The 18,005-nt window shown below is 39.9% G+C and overlaps 1 protein-coding gene across 6 annotated transcripts in view; it reads right to left on the reverse strand.

The window, feature by feature from the left end:
• Positions 1-8,021: 8,021 nt before the first annotated feature.
• LOC116393135 (netrin-G1-like) overlaps positions 8,022-18,005 on the reverse strand; it is a 53,675-nt gene continuing 43,691 nt past the window's right edge. For 5 of the 6 annotated variants that reach the window (XM_031865180.1, XM_031865176.1, XM_031865178.1 and 2 more), the window contains 3 exons: positions 17,147-17,173; positions 16,043-16,087; positions 8,022-9,912 (listed from right to left, as the gene is read on the reverse strand). In XM_031865180.1, the coding sequence (XP_031721040.1) occupies positions 9,674-9,912; positions 16,043-16,087; positions 17,147-17,173 (311 nt within the window). In that variant the 3' untranslated portion in view covers positions 8,022-9,673. The remainder of the gene's footprint in view (positions 9,913-16,042; positions 16,088-17,146; positions 17,174-18,005) is intronic. The other variant, XM_031865179.1, reaches the window with a different exon arrangement.

Here is an 18,005-nt window from a genome sequence, read left to right on the forward strand (position 1 = left end):
CCCCCCCCCCCCTCCCTTACCCTGGTTAGTTCCTCAAGACTCGTGGCTCCATGGGCTGACTGTGCTTTGATGCTCGACAGCGGTGGGTCTGCTAAATGTAAAATGCTGAATAAATGTGCATTAATGGGTAACACTTTCATATCCTTTACGCCAATTTGCACAGTCTGGGGAGCATGTTTTTAAAGATCTTAAGCCGTAATTGGTGATCATGAGTCTTTAACTACTCTATCTGATGCCCACATGCAGCGCAGCAGAGCGCAGAAGCTTAACACAAACGTATGAATACCATATCGACCAGAAAGGCATTTTTTTTTTTTTTTTTTTGCACAACATTTGATAACGAGCAATACTCATACATCTAGGCCTGCATTAAAACGCGGTGCAACAAGCCCCTTGTGAGTGTGGCGAGCTGGAACCAGTGCTGGCGTTAAACCGAACGACAGCTTTGAGGTCAATAGTTGTTCAAAGGAGCGTGATGCCTCTAGCTGCTTAGCAGCTCGGCCATTATCATAGAAAAAGCAGAGCATCTGCCTGTGACTCCTGTGGACAGGTTTAACGAGGTGGTGCTGCTCGTCATGGGGGCCGCTTTGGCAGGGCCTGTTGGTCTCTCACCCCTCCTGCTGCTTCTCTCCCCCCCCTCCGGTCTCCTTCTGTATCTCCATTCCCTTCCTCCAGGTCTGCCAAACAGGGGTGTTTACTGCTGCCTCTTTCCATCAGGGAACCATTGTTTCATGGTCGACGTCTGTGATGTAGGCTTCTGTCTTCCCTCCTTTATTTCTCGCCACTGTAACTTGAATCTCTTTTTTTTATTTTTTATGTGCCCATTCTCTGCCACTAAACTACCGCTTCTTGTGTCTCTGTCAGTCTGTATCGCTGACTATCGTTCTGTGTGTCTGTTTCTTTTCTAACTGCTTTCTTTGTACCAGCTCTTTGTTTTGGGAGTTTCTGCCACCACCACCTGTGCCTCTCTTTCTTCTCATACACGAGACAACAGCCCTTGGATTAACCAATACCATCGCCAACACTGGTTTGCTACGAACGTGGAACAAATACTCTTTGTGAAATTAACATACTTGTTAAAATAATGTCAGAATTTTGCAGATTTGCAGCAATAATAGCAATTGTATACTTTTTCATTTTTTTTTTATTTTGAGATATCCATTTCTGCTGCCTCCCTTATTTATTATGGGTGACTCATTTTTACACAGGAAATAGTCCCTATGAAAACTGAGGCTTTTCATGAAGAGGGCCGTGTAAAGGGGCAGCAAACAGTGACACGCATCAAAATACCTGCAGACATTGTTATCTGTGTATGTAAGCATTCTGCCTGCTGCACTTTGGCAACTTCCTCAGTTGCCTTTTGTGTGTGCTACATTAATTAACTCATGTCATCCTGCAGTCACATGGGTCAAGATGTCCCCATTGTGAAAACTTACATACATAGATAACAATGGGTGCAGTTTCACGTGCGTCCGTGTTTGCTGCCCTTAACAAAATCATACCACTCTTACAAAGCGTGTCGCACTAAATTTTTTAACACTCTTCGCACCACTACTGAACTCCATGCACGGTTAGATATGACTTAATGAGCGCAATATTTTCTTCTTTTTGCGTTCACCCACTAGGTTAGGGCTGTGAGAAGACCGAGGTAAAGAGCTCCCTAAAGGGAAAATGACTGCCCCTCTGAAAATGTAATAAATCATTGACGCTCCCATTCATTATGTGCATGCTTTCCACAAGCATGCAGCTAAACAACCTTTGTATTCATTTTTATCATCAGCTTTTTTTTTTATTGAAACTTTCAGCTTTAGTTCAGTGTAAAATTTGGATTTTGTAAAATGTTAAGTACAACTTATTCAACTCAAATACTTCTGTTACTCAGGGTGCGGTCCTAACTTGTCTGGTGCCTACTTTAAATATGGTAGAGCAAAAATACCTAGATGTTAAAATTGGCCTAGGTATGATTTTTAGAACTCACCCTGTAGAGAAATAGATATCAGTCTTTGTGCAATTTTTATTTATACATTCTACAGGTATGCTATTTTTGGCAATGATGCAAACCAGGGACCAACACTAACCCCACATCCCTCTCAGCATTTGAAAAAATGAGGAGAAACCGTTTTCTTCCAAGCTCCGGGAACTCTGGAACAGACTGAATGGTATCTTTTATTTATGGACGGCACCGGTGTGATACATAAATAATTTCTTCAACAGGGTGTCGAGGGCTTGCGGTGCCAATCCCAGCCGTGGCTGATTTGCAATTTAGGTGTGGCACTGAAGGCCAGAAGTGCAGGATTTGGCATTGAGAAAAAATAGACAAGAGCTGTGATCGTGTGTGAGACGGAATAGGATTACCATCTACATCCGAAGAGCCGATTGCTACCCTAGATTGTATTGAAATGAGGGGACATCAGATTGGTTTATGGTCGTGATAAGAAAGCTGATTCTTTTTTTTTTTTTGAATAGCTTTTGCTTAGTGCCTCTAAACAGTCCTGCTTAAAGATGCCGATGCATTACAGATAAATAATTCCATATTTTTTGCAATAATTGTCTTGCAGATTATTTGACAGAAATCCACATCAAGTCCATCCCACCCTACAAAAACATGAATAATTCCTCAGCGATAAAAGGATAGTTTCAAATGAAATAAGTGACTTGTACCTTATGAAAAAACGTAAGGCTGACCCGAATGTTTTGAAGCTTTAACCAAATCAGTATGCATTGTTTTTTTATTTCATTAAAAAAGAAATATAGGCTATGGATTACCTCAAAAATCCCAAATAGCACATGAAATAAGAAATAGTAAAATCACATTATTCATAATGAATCAACATGTTTTTTTAGTTCTTCTCATATGGATAGTGCTGTTGGTTTTGTGTACTGAGGGTGTTTTATGTCGCTTCGCCGCTGTCCTGGGCACTGGAACGCAGCGCAGGAGATTTATAGACGGGCAGTTGGAACAAAGGTCTTAAGCGTCAGTCTATTTATTTGTAAATGTGTTTAGAGGCCTACATGTGAGTAGATTAATGTTTATGGGATATTGCTGTAATTTATTTACAGCAATTTACGTTTTTGTTTCAATAAAAAGGAAAGTCCGATTTTTGTCCACATTTCTCATTAGACATTAATAGCAAAGTAAAGTACCATATAAGTAAATAATGACTGCAAGCTTGAGGAAAGTTTGACAACTTGTGTTGAAATGCACACGCTTGCCGGGTCCGATGGCACGACTATTTCTCGCAGCTTTATATCTGCCCGAGATCTGTTTTTCTTACTGACTGACAGAGTGAAGGGTGAGAGGCTACCGACTCTCGTAAAGAGAAGGTCTATCTCTCTCTCCCGCTCTCTCTTTTCCTCTCTGTGTATGTGTGTAAGCGTACAACATGTGTAAGAGAGATTGATACAGTTGGCCTTCAGTGAGCCAGCTTGTACCCTTTTATTTATTTTTTTTATTTTTTTATTTATTTATTATTTTTTTTTTTTGGGTGACGCAATTTCTGTAACTTACATAGTGTCCTCCGCCTCATTGAAGCTTTGTATACGGTCCAATATTCTTCTCTTAACCTTCAAAATCGGGACAGCCCTGTATCTTTCTTGAGCTAATGGATGGTGGCCGAATGAAAGCATTACTTCCTGCTTTTGCCATTTCCAAGAACTCTGAAAGGGCAGTGGGGAGAAAGAAAGGTATTTCCATTACGTTCCAGTGGAGGCAGCTTAACTTCCTCTTTGTTCAGTGTATTGATTCTAGTGTACTCTGGCTCTGTGTGCCAAGCCAGCGAACCACCCACTAGCTGTCCTTGCGATGTCAGGGATGTGAATAGGAGTTTGATAAAGCCACAGATGGCATGCTGCTCCCACCCCTCCATAACTGCCATTACTGATGTGTTGCCACATTAATGTAGTCGATACAATTTCTACAATTTTTCTGCTGGAGCAGACAAATCGATTACGATGGAGAGGATGGAAGGTCCTATAGATGTTGGCGAGTTTGTGTGCCTATATTGTACAAATACAAGCCCATGAGGTGCACTGTTGCATGCGTTAGTGCTTCAGGCGGTCTCACACGTAACCTTGTTTTACTTAATAAAATCTAATGTAAGTTGAATCCCTATTCTCTGCACAAAAGCATCAACGTTACCATTATTTCTAGTCATGTCCTTGTAAATTTGTGTTTAAATTATAAAAACTAACTGAAACTGTTAAATTGTGTACATACCGTACATAGAACGTGATAGATGTGATGATCTGTAAAAAGTGGATTCATTGTAACTGTAATGGAAATTCTACCGTGTATCACTGATTTATCCCTGTGGAGCATCTTTGCACTTCTGCACCTTTTTAGTAAAAGCTTGCTGTATCCCACAGGGGAAGAAATCTGAAATTGATAACTGATTTTCTCAAATGCAGGTTATTGAGTGAGTTATGTCGCTATGTAAGGCCCACTCACATCTTTATTTAAAAGGACAACTTTTTGCGGCCAAATCAGTTAATTTCAAAGGAATTGCAGTCAGTCAAGTGGCACTAGGGGACAATGTACACATCTGGACACATTTCCTGTGTCACATTTTTGCCATTGATCAACCGTAAGCAGACTTGACAATGCTGCCCTTTGAATGAACAGAGAAGTGGTGAAGAAGCTACCGGGGCTTATTTGGTGTGTTGCTGCTCCATCAACTGTGATGTAACCCTGCTTTGTCAGAGTGCAAACTGCTCCAGAAAAGGATTGCTTTGCAGACGGTAGTCGGTGGTATAAATACATATTTTGAACTGAACTTTTTTTTCCGTCAGCAGCCGGGTTAAGGAGCTAGCTGTCTGACAGGTAACGCTAGTAGCTTGCAAGTGTGGAGAGCTTTCCCCCCCCCTCTTCAATGACTCTTAATTGAAATAAATATGGTATACTTATGAGAACAAAATGCCAGTAGGAAGTAGAAAGAAGCCTGGAGAGCTATTGTGACCATTGTGTGCTATTGTTCCAAGCTGGCTGGCATGCTGGAGTTGAGATCGATTGCCACACAGCCTTGCGAGTAAGCTAACCTCTGAGCAACCAATCTAACTACACATTTCACAAAGACAGGCAGATCACTTTTGCTGTGCCCCTTTAATGTTGTGACCAGGCTTTTATAGTTGAAGGAATTTATGTTGCATGTACATGTAGATTAGAGAATGTAAAAAGAAAATACAACAAGGTAAATCCGCCATCTCAAAATCTGTTTAAAAGTGCCATCATTTCCCAACTTTTTTTAAGTATGCGCTGTAAAGTAATTAGTTTTTGTTTGCTTTTCGCAATCATTTTACAAGACTAGCAATAACTTTTCTTCAAAACAAATCTTTCTGAACAAACAAACGGACAAAAAAGATAAATAATGGGTTGAAATAGCAGATAGTTGTGTCTTGCTTCTCATGCCTGCCTGCCTGTCACTGTAATGTAAGTAATGGTACACTCCTCTGGACAAACATGTGTTATTATGATGGCTATGACTATCCACATGGAGCCACGCTTGTAGTTTCATTTCTTTTGTTAACGTGACAGTTGGGCCAGTAGCTGAAGCTTGCTCAGTGACGGGTCAAGGACGACTTATTGTTAGAAACACAGTACTATATTTGTGAGAAGTATAAGGACCTGGATTCTGATCTGTGGATCACTGTATATCTTCTGAACATGATTTCAACAGGAGCTACACCTTTTTATAACCCTTTGATTTGAAAACAGCCGGGGGAACAAATATGAATCAGGATTTGCGTTGCCATTTTTACCAAAAAAAACGTTGGTAATATTCAAATGGTTTGGAATAATGCATGCAATTATTTACATTGTTGACTGGCTGAAAAGTTTAGCTTTCTGTCCCTGAGCATCACTACATTGTGTTTTGAGTTCTACTGCTGGGCATTTCAAAGTGTCATTGATGATCTAAATATGGATATTGGATTGCAAATAAGCTGACTGCTCCAGTCATGTCGCCGAGCCTCTCTTTCCTAGATACTGAATACCCCTTGTCTTATGTAATGTAACTTTCTGTTGGTGCCACCAGTGCTGACAGTGGCAGAACACAAGGACTGCTCTGCTCATGTCTAAAAATGTCCTCCTAATACCCCCTCCTGAGTCTTAAGTGAAAGGAGGAAGGACAAGGTGTTGCTGTGACACGCAACAGTGGGGAACATAACCAGCATACAAAATCCTCAGGTCTTTTCTCTCTGCACTGAATTCCAAAAAAAAGCCTCATGCTGGACTCTAAAATTGTACCAGAAAAACATAATAATGGAATGTTATATATGACAGTATTGGAAAAAAAATATGCATGCATATGTTCAATAACAAGTTGGAGTTGCCACAACTTTTTCTGTCCCTAAATCTGGTGTAGAAGAAGCAAAAGTTGCTTTGGATATTCCCATGCCCATACTCCGTGTCGAGGAATTATGTAGCTCATTTTCCTTCCTTGGCTAAGAATGCCAGTGTTGGTAGTGTGTTGCTCTTGCTCCGGACACAGAGCAATGGTCTCAGTTCAGTTGTTTATCAACCTTTTGTGCCATAATCTTCATTTAAGTGGAGGAGACTTGGGTTTAACCTTAAAACTTTTTTGTGCTAATAGCTAAATGCAGCCCAAAGCTAGGAGCAAGTGTCATAAAACACCGATTTTACTGCACTAACATGTCATAAAGGTAATTGTCTTTCACACACACACACACACACACACACACACACACACACACACACACACACACACACTCTGGCCCTTAAACACTGCTCTAAAGCTTCGTTTCCTCCAACTGTCACCACAAACCGTCTCAAGAGTGCTACTTCACATTCAGCAGAGCCAGTTCAGAGATGGCAACCTTGAACAAAACTATTAAATCACAGAAGGCGATATAATTGTTACTGTACTTTGGGCAAGAGCGTAGTTATTTAGTTGAAAGAGCAATTGACCTTTCGCTAAGTCCCCGTCGGCCTTAGTTATCGTCTCTACGATGGGTTTTCAAAACAATAAGTCCTTGATTTCAGACTGGTAATCATAAGCAGACTTCCCAATTTCGAGCTGGCTGTCGTTATTTTATTGACGGCTGTAATGACGACATTTGCTGGTGATTTTATCCGCTGTAGCTAGCTGGCTATTTAAGCCAACGTTGGTTTCATGAGTTGGTTGAAAACCCTGTCTCCAGCTTCCAACTGACTCGTTTTAAGTTTAGGAGAACCCTACAGTATCAAAGGGTCTTATATATAATTGATGGCTACATACATGGTATTGTGCAAAAAGTCTGCATCTTCACCAGTTCACATGAAAAATAACAACAGCATTGTTCTTGTATTGCAGTATAGAGCTAGTTAATAGTCCTACTTGCATTATAAGCGTGATGAGATCTTTAGGGAACCTCTTCATGCATGCAGATATAGTAGCATTTTGGACTGTTGTAAACACATCTATTTTTTTTTTTTTTTTAACGGTTTGATCCCCGGCTCCTCCTCCTCCGCAGGCCAAGGTGTCCTACACTTTTGCTCCTGTAATTTTAGTTTACAAAAATTAATAAGATATTATATAAGTACTCTTAATACAGCCCAAGGCTCACCACTTCAACATGTGGGGGAAAACCTACTATTAAACAATCGCTGTTCTAGGATGTTTAGCAAATGTTCAATTCTTCGAATTTGCTGATAATTGAAATAATTTGACAGTTGCATAGTTCTTGTCTTTTCCCCACCAGATTTACACCGGTTTTAAAGGCTGCTTAAAAGTAAAGTTATGTCATTTTCTGAACTTACCAAGCTGTTCTATTGTTTGCATTTACCCACTTAGTCATTATATCCACATTACTGATGGCTATTTATCAAAAATCTCATTGTGTTAATATTTTGTGAAGGCACCAATGGCCAACCCTACGATGTCGTAGCAGTATCGATGGTGTGTGGTCAAACATCTTTTTTGCTATTTTCACACACTGCATTGACTCATTTCAACTAATCCTCATCTTAAGCTCCAAAAGTTGCTTTCCAAGCCAAGTGTCTCTGTCAAAAAAGGCATTTGCCACTCTTTTCACAGACAGTGTCATTTAATGAGAGGCACTTACAGTAGACTCTAACACAATTAGGTGTTTGATGACAACCTTGGTAAGAAAAGGAATCTCTCAAATGAAATTGGTCTCTGTGATCAGTATGTCACCCAGTGGGAAGCGACTTCATTTCGATTCATTGACCCTTCATGAGTTAAAGCTCATTTCCTGTACGTGTCACTTCACGGAGGCTCCCGCAGCAGGATGCAGGCTTTCAACCGTACCAGCTCAGAAAACCTTCCCCTCTTTCCATTTGATTCAAGGATTAGATTTGATTACAGATTTGAGCTGGACAACCTCTGCGACAGCCGTGCAATCTCCTTTTTTTTTTTTTTTTTTCAAGTCTTCTTGTTAAATTTACATAAAGCAGATGGGATTTCGGCTTGAGATTCTTCTGATTCTCCCATGTTTCATGAGCACAACAAGGATGGTTACAACACGTTAGAAAAAAAACAACTGTAGTCATATAACTAGGAATTAATGTGTTGACTGATCTATTGCCATCAGCAACTGTTGCTTCAGTGAATAGGTCAACGATTGGTATTGATAGCTTTCAAAAATCCTTTAAATTGACATTCAGCTATGGTCATCGGCTTGTACGTATCTACAAACAATACACTGTTTCACTCCACACATCTGTTCTCAAATGTTACTACCTAATAAAATGACTACTGTTCAACAACAAGACAAAGACATTTTCCCTTTGGTGGAAGTGTATTGTGTAAGTGTGTACTGTAAACATAGTTTTGACAGCAGCTCTCAAATGAAGAGAACCATGTGCCACAGAAGCAAAGAAATGATACAACCAAACTGTTTGTGCACTCATAGTCCACATCTAGGACAGGTCGGCAGCAATAGAAAACAAGTAATACATCTTTTCGTTTTGCTTAGTCATGAAAATATCTGTTTTATACAAAAATTAAATACAGTTACAGTATGTTACAACTTGTGAGCGCAAGCGTGACTACAAAGCCTCTGAGAAAGAAAAAGAAAAAAAGTATTAGATTGGTTCTTGTCAAGGGGCTTGATAATAATACATGTGCAGCATTTGGCAAAACAACAGACACCCTTTCAGCAAAGTAAAATCACCAGAGTCACCAAAGCACAGGGAGAAGGTGAAGGACAGAGGGAAGAGTGAGGAAAGGAGAGGAGAAGGTGGCAAGTAAGGAAGGAGGCAGTGAGGCAAGATGTTTTAAGATGTCCCCCGTTTACATTATTATTTTTTAATAAGTTCAGATGATACTTAGAAATCATGTGTCTAGCTTTGTACAGTTTGCTCTCAGTGTTGGTAGCTCTATCCGAGTCTCCAGTCTGCCGTTAATGAAGTGTCAGCCAATGACATAATCACAAAGGGAGGGCTCCAACCGCTTCCTTTGTGACACTATAAGACAGCAGTGACTTCACCAAGCCTCTCAAAAATCCATTTAACATTCAGTATAACCGATCAGTGCGTAATCTGTTGCACTAATAAGTCTTCCACCACTGTGGCCTTGGATATACAAAAGATTTCCTTATATTGTATGCTGAGCATATTGTCCACACATCGTTTGTCCTTCATGTCCTTATGGTTGAGAGTTCAGTCTCAACATACGTCTTAGGGTTTTGGTTGAGGATGGGAGGCCATTCGGGTCTCTCAGCAAAGGGAAACAATCAATAGTGGGAGCACGACAAGGGTGAGAGCGAGCCGGCGGCGGATGGGGGGATGATGGAGGGAGGCCCGTCCAGACAATTGGTCATCACACTCCCCGGGGCCCTGGCAGCGAGCTCTCTCGCACAGGACGCCCGTGAAGCCAGGGGAACAGTGGCAACGCTGATGGTGGTGGCAAGAGCCACCGTTCTGACAGCGCAGCATCGCGTTGTCACACACCCGAGCTATGGAGGCAAAAGCAAAAAGGGCAGAGGTGACAGGAAGGGGTGATTAATAGATCACTCAGTGATAAGGTGGCAGAGAACATAAACAGGCAAGTTCACAGGGCACAAGCTGCCTCTGCTTGTCCTGTCTGCATCGCTCTGTGTCCTTAGAGCACAGCTGACACATTAGGGAGGGTGAAGCCAAGGACTTCAGTGGAGGAGTGGGCAGAGGACGAGGACACAGATAACCAGGGCACATACTGTATGAATACTTGAATGCAGCCCACAGCCTGTGACAACCCTGTCCATGAATGATTGTTTATGACAAAAGAACAGAGACAGACGTTTTATGGATTTGTGGTTATTTTAGGAGCACCAAAGGGACTTCAGAGCAAATAATCCAAACAAAAGAGCAAACAAACCATGGCAGTGATGAGGTGAAATTAATGATTAGTGAATCAAAGGATGCTGGAGTATGGTGAAACAGCCCCCTTGTGCAGGACAGGAGAATACAATTTGTGTTCCCTCTGGCCCAATGACACTCAAAGAACAGAAAGAGGAGAAAACATGGGATTGATTTCCTGGCTCCACCTGCACCACCACTGCCTTTGATATGGAAATAAGCATTTTTTTGTCAATCACCAATTGTTGCAGATTTATTCTCGGCGGGTAACCTTACAACAAACAATACAATTCCCTGTCGAAGGAAAATGATGTAAAATCCAGGACTGCATTGTTCTAGTGGCCACCAAACATTTCTTTGTTTTCCTACAGATTGATTCTACATAAGCCAAAATTCACATTTACAGACACAAACTCGCGACTCAATTAGTCCAGGAAGCCTCTCTGCTGGCAGAGGTGAAATCCTGGAAGAGGTAATATTTGCCAAGAGATTTCAGTGTAATTGGATATCTATACTTGCATAAATACATATCACATTTTTGGTTTTCTGTAATGTGGCTCATGCATCAGAATAAACGCAACAAATAGCCTCATCATTGCTCCTGCCAAAACTGATTAAAAAGGCATTGGTATTGCATTTAACTTAATAAGATCCCCATCCCCTTCACACAGACACCACTGCTGTTATGTGCTTAAAATGGAAAGTCCACCTGTGGAAAGAGGGGTTTCATCATCGATAATTCTGTGATGAAGTGCTGTAAATTACTCTTTTCCTCGCCTCGTCTGCCTCTACTTTCAGAAACACTGAGAGGTTTGGTATGACAGCCTTGTTCTGTTAAACTGTTTGTATGTTTTTTTTATAGACGGGTTGATAATGGTATAGCATTATAAGAGCATATATAGCATCTCTAACAATCAACCATACTCCTGACTTAAAATGCAGCAGGTCTTGTGGCTGCGTTGCATGATAGATTTCTCTCCGTGTGATTGTTGAACACTGGTGCAAAAGTAATGAGTCTGGCAAGAAGCCACTGCTCTTTGATTCAGAGACTGACAAGAAAACCTGACATTTACAATTGATGTTTTTTTGTTCACAAAACTCGAATCGACATATTTATATTTAGATGAAACCCCTAAAAACAGACACAACAGACCCTGATCTGCGGATCATGTCGGGGAAAAAGCAGTTTGTTTACATTCAATGTCAATTTAAAGGGCAAATCAATACAGAAAAAGAATAATTAAAATGATCATTTTTGTAATCAGAGGCTGTAGTGCAGCAGTGAAAGGGGTTGGATTAGAATTCTGATATTATTAGTGGCTGGCACGCCATGTCTCTCTGTCATGACCACTGAAAGTTTCTGTACTGTCGATTTTGCACAAAGCACTATTTCGCAATTACCTGGTGATGTGAGGGTTAAATTACTACACGTACAATGACCTCTGTAGTACCCTCAGCTCTACGTAGATTACTATCAAATACATGCTGACATCGACGCGTCTGTGGGATGTGTAAATCATCTGTTTAATAAGTTTACAATATCAACTTAAAATGTGAAAATATGTCGGCGTTGTTTCCACTGATCCCAAGTGATAATGTTTATAATCAAGCCTAACACAAACCTGTCCCAAAATGCAATATAAGCTTAAAGGGATACTACAAAATTACCATTTGTTTATCAGTATACTGCACAAGCTGTGCGAGAGTTTGTAAACTAATGTTTTGATATAGTTTTGCTGTTGTTTAACACGGCCCCCATTTACTTAAATTCATCAAGACTTTTCTCCATTTTATTTTGATTCTTCGTTCGTTCAGCAGGGAAGTTTTCTTCAAGAGTTCAAAGTAACACAGGGCGAGTAATTGATATGCAAGTGGTCATTGTGTGGGTGAAGTATTCCTCTAAGCCCAGCCAGAATATATCTCAGGCCCTGACAGTCTTGGTCCAAGTTTGACAGGATTAAGACTTGTAGTCAGTCCAATCATGCCCAACAAATGAGCACCTTACAAGTGCAAAATTGTCTGTACTTGAACTTTGCATGCATACCAATGGACCCCTGAATTACAGAGTGCTGCTCTCCTATCATAACTGCGTTCAAACATTAATGGCCTTCTGGCTGCACCCCAATCAGTATTTTCAAAGCAGCTTTCTATTTTACAGCTAATTGAAAACACCTGCTCTGTGTGTTTTGGTCAAAATTACCATGGGATCAGCAGCGTCTCCATCGTCTAGTCTACGCATTAACTTTGTTTCCTGTTGCCAAAGGATAATCTCTGTATCCTCCAGCAGACCCTCAGGACCATTGTCTTTCGAAAAGCATTTGTAGCCCAATTAGTTTGCAGAGGCCGAGGCTTAAGCCTGCAGTGTTTTAGTGGAGCCACGGGGCCCTGCTGTCATGACAAAATACAGAGAAAAATAAGTCAATTATTCTGTCGCTCAGAAGAAAACCTCACATAGGGACAGGGTATATGTGAATTAATAAAGTTTGTAAGTTGGTATCTTCGGTTCCTATCTATTATAGATGAGATGAGCATGTCTGGGGAAACTTTTAACTCAACACAGTGAGACAAATTAGTGTCTGAAATGTAAAAACTAGCTCATATTAAAAAGCCAAATGTGTATAAGGAAAAAGCATTTCCATAACATTGGGGAAGAGAAAGATTAAAAAAGAATCATCAGAATTAGAGTGCCCCTTTAATAATCGATTATGAAATACGACATCATGCTGTTTGAACGTTTTTTTTTAATTATTTTTTTTTAACATAACTATCTTTATATAGGGGTGTCGACAAACTTGCCCTGCGTGACACACAGTCTTAGACGTATGCTGGCAGCAAGTGAGAAAGCAGCAATTTGAGTCCTGGCTAAGCACCAGCGGACTCTCTCTGGGACATATTGGCACCTCGCACCTCCGTCAGATGTGTGACATTTTAGCAGTATAACTGTTATGACAGATCTATCCTTGGGCCTCGGTGTTGCATGAAGCAACATGGAGAAAATTCACCACAGCAACAACACAAACAGTGATAGACCGGATGGACCAAGAGCTGAGATAATTATTCTTATTCGTCATATTGCTGCTTGTGTGACTGGAAACATAATGACATTGAAAGGACATATTGGCTTTTTTGAGCAGTCTAGTTTTGTCGAAAACCAGGAATTCTGAACTTGCTTTGCCCGGGGAACACTTTTGTTAAATGACAGGAGGCCATGGGCCAGTTAATAAACCGCTCAAACATTGGGGGTTTAACCTCTGTCGGGGGGTCCGGGGGAACCTCCCCTAGACTTTTTATTCATAAACAAGCTCTATTAGTCTATTTTGATATTGTTGTTTTTTTGCCCTCTGGCACCTCATTTGAGAGTAAAAAATTTTTTTTTAAATCACATTGTAAATCAATTTATTTTGATTGTGAACTAGGAAATGGTCAGCGCGCCACCCGGTACCCTATTTGGCATGCAGCCGTAAATTGAGTATCCTTATCATAAACATAATCAGGCAGTTCTCTAATCCTCTCTTTTCCGTGAACTCTTAACATCCTCAGTACTCTAAGACGAAGTTTATGAGATACCAGCATTTTGTGGAAGATTTATTTTGTATGTGATGGCAATAAGTTCCGATATTAATATTACATGAATCACTGAGCTTGGTTGCAGTCATGTGAAGCCAGACACTGAGTTATGGTGTTAAAGATCCCCCCCGCCTTTTTTTTTTATATTTATTTTTTTGAGCGCGATATCTCAGCAACACTTCGAGGGAATTTCTTCAGATTTGGCAAAAACGTCCGCTGCTAGGACTTAAGGATGAACTGATTAGACTTTGGTGGTCAAAGGTCACTGTGACCTCACAAAACATGTTTTGGGCCATAATTTAAATTTCATATGCTAATTATGACAATTCCACACCAATGTCTAATGGGATGAATTGACAAAAAAAAGCATCTCCATTTAATTACATACAGGGAAAAAATATGGTAGTTATTTATACTATAGTTGTTCATAGTGATTAAAAATCCGTTATAACTATAGATTCACCAGTGCAATTAACTATGACCGGAGACAGTTTTCAGATACAGGATCTGCTAATTATATACTCTGAGAAAGAATTGTATTGCTTCTATTACATTGGATCAATGTCTTTTTGCCATGGTGTCAGGGAAAGCTGAAACCCAGCATTCAACCGCGCCTCCTGTTATCATATTAACATGAAGGCTTCGTCATTAGTCATGACTCGAGGCTCTGAAGTTCAATAAAAGGTGTCAGTTGCATCGTAGCACTTGACAGTGGCAATGAAACAAAACTGCATCTGAAGATAGAAAGTGTCTGATTTTCTTTTCACTCAAGTCCTGTGTTGGTAAATGCTTGTCAAGTCAGAATTGGAAGATACGAAAGTACCATTGGAGGAATAGTTTTTTAAAAAAAAGGGGGAAATATTCTTTTTCTTGCCGAGAGTTAGAGAAGATTGGTACCACGCTCATGCAACAATGTTAAGCCACCATCAGCAGCCTGTTAGCTAAGCGTAGCACAGAGTGGAAGCAGGCTAGTTTGACTTTGTTGAAAAATACACCTACAAATATAGCTCACACATTTACATGTTGAATTTTGTTTGTTTGATCTGTACACAAACGGAAATGTAAAAATGAGAAGTTGAATCTCTTTTCTCTGTTTTTATATCATTGTAGACTGTTGGTCAGACAAAAACAATAAGTCACCATTGGCTGTGGGAAATTTGAAGTTTGTTTACCAATTTTTAATGCTCTTTTATAGCTATTATTCATCAATATCATTTTTGTCGATTAATTAATAACAAAAACAATCATCGTTGCAGCCCATTTGGTACCTATCGCAAATGCTAAATAACTTCCTTGTGTTTATCTCAGAGACTGTTGCAGTATAAAATGTCACCTCTCTTTGCACCAGAGGACTTTTCCTATGAAAACACATACTGTCATGGGGCATTTAGAATTGATAAGGTAAGTGCAGAATGGACCAAATGAAAGCTTTTCATTGAAATTGTTATCGGTCAGATTGATTCTGTGTTGTGGCTCTTTATATGGAAATGATGCACATTACACAGGAAAGCAGAGTTTCTTGTAATCCACTCCAGTGCAGTAACCGGCTTCCTTTCACCTCTGAGTGCAGCAAAGACTGGATTATTTTCACAGGTGCACCTCGTTCCCAGCTTTGTGAGTCCAGAGAGGAGAAGGAAACACCCTGTCTCAATCGTGGAAATCCTGAAAGTCCTCTTTAAATATTTTTTCTCTCCTGGCTGTGAGAGCAGTGGTGCAGATGCAACTTAACACTCACTACACAGGATATCTGGCTTTGAGGATTAGCCGGAGATAGCTTGAGATCAATCTACATAAACCCCCCTGAAGCCTCTTCTCTCCTTCCCTCTCCTCCTCTATCCTTTTTTTCCTTGTGAAAATGGCATAGAGGCTGCACCCCCAGAGAGCATTGTTGGTAATTAAAAAGAGGGCATGATCAAAGACGGTTAGGAGGCTGTGGACTTGGTGATCATGAGGCATGTGGTCCATTCCCTATAGTGTTCTCACAACAAAAAGTCTACCTTGTAAGGACCAGCGTGTGTGTTTGTGTGCATGCAGGATGAAAGCATCTCGGCTTTGGGGAAACAACCTAATTGCAAATTTTACATTACACTTTTCTTGTGTGTAAATTGCCAATCAATAAGCAGTCAGTTGTCTCTATGTATTATTAATGTCATGCTGAAGTTACAAAGCCTATAAGCCTACCTTGGTTACGATTTGCAACACCAAGAGATGAAGCATTTGCTCGATCTGCGTAAAGATGGGAAAGGTTATATATTACACTGAGTTGTCATATTTTTCATGCTGTTATGTAGTTAAAGCACAGGGACAGCATGCAGAGATTCTTGTTTTTGTCTTTTTTTTTTTACAATAATCTGTGAGTTATCTGGGCTTGTTTGCCTCAGATTTATTGGAGAGTTTCTGCCACGTGTTTTGGATTAGTAAATGGACTGATGTAAAATTGTGTGCATGCAGCTTAAATGAGTGAATCTTCCACAAGACAAAGGCAGAGACATGTACATTTGTTATCCAGTATGAGGATTCGCCTTCAGGCATCAACATGCTTAAGGATGCATGGTGGGAGCCATGTCTTCATGAAAAATGTTTTTCTTTTGTCTGGCTTTGGGCAAATATCAATCTGTTAAAACCAGCTTCGAGCAAATATTCTAGTGCGGAAGGGAGCCCAAACATGCCCAAACATGCAGGACTCCTACAGTATTTTATGAACTAGCAAGTCATTTAATCTTACTAGTGTTTTAAGTTTTTACTTAACTACTAATTGTACACGTTATATTACTGCTGACCATTTTGCAAAGCATGCGTGTGAGTTTTTTGGTATTTCCTCCCTTAAAACAATGGATATATATCCAAAATATCAAACGTTATAGCATGGTTTGCAAAACTATTAGCAGGAATGTATGTCTGAGTATAAGTATAAACAATTTGTAATACAACATATAAACGTTTTTGTTTTTTTCTTAAAATAAATAGAAAATGTGTCACTAGGATAAGAAAATTGTATTAGTTTCTTTTATATTTAAAGTCTTCCAGCAATGATTTTCACGATCAAAACTGCATTGGAGAAAGTTGGGTTTTCTCACACCATGCACAGGTTTACTTTCATTCATAAAAGTAGGATATTAAGATGTAATTCTAAATAAATGCCTTGGAAAACATACTGATGAATGATAATGGTAATGTACAGAACAATTCCTCACACCAACATCATCAGTCAAACAAGAGTTAGTCATCACTGGGGGAGGAAGACATTAGTCAGCATGCCAATTTAAAAAAGCTTGATCAACTTACGCACTGGTCCATGATTACTGGGGATACCTGCGTAAAGAGCACAGAAACAGTGTTTTATGAAAGCATGGACTCATGTAATGTAACTCTTCAAACTTTACTGCAAGAGAAAACATAATTGTTTCCCTTGAATAATTCAAAGCCCACCAACACTTATCAAATTGATCTCCACTGTGTCCACTGATTAACAGCAGCCATGACTCTGCAGAGAACCCGACCACTGCATGGTCCAACACCCGCCTACTTCTGATGATAATAACAGGTCTGCCAATGACAAAATGTCAACAGAATCATAAATCTAGATGCAGAAAGTCTTTTCATCAGCATTGTTTCAAATAAACATATTCGACAGTTTGCCCTCTTTATCTGCTGTTACCTTTAATCATCTTTGAATCAATGAATCTCTGAAGCAAACCAGTCATACAGCATCTGCAAATAGTTAATAAAGCTTGTTGTAATCTGCTCCGACTGTCAGGTTAGTGTTATTAGCAGTTTATAGAAAACTGAGATAAAGCCAATCAAAGAAATGGAAGAATAACAAAAATGCTTTAAAACATTTGCCTATGATTGATTGTAAATCAAAGATAATATGTTGAAAAAATGAATTACATTTCCAAGCATTGAAATAGGTCCTGTCTGTGAGCTGGAGCTGACGTTGGCAACCCTGTAGCAGGCTTTGTCTGAAAGCCTTTGTGTTATCAGTATCTGGCTGTGGATTCACCATCTTTTTGTTGCGTTAATGTAATCAGCAGGGACATCCTACCCCACAATTAGCGCAAATTCATATAATTTTCTCGTGCTCTATCACTTTGTCCTTCTGTGATTATGTTTCAGTGGGGTTTCATATCAGTTGTACCCTATT

This window comes from Anarrhichthys ocellatus, unplaced genomic scaffold (genome assembly GCF_004355925.1).
Source record: "Anarrhichthys ocellatus isolate YVR2014 unplaced genomic scaffold, GSC_Weel_1.0 scaffold32, whole genome shotgun sequence".
NCBI classification, from domain to species: Eukaryota; Metazoa; Chordata; class Actinopteri; order Perciformes; family Anarhichadidae; genus Anarrhichthys; species Anarrhichthys ocellatus.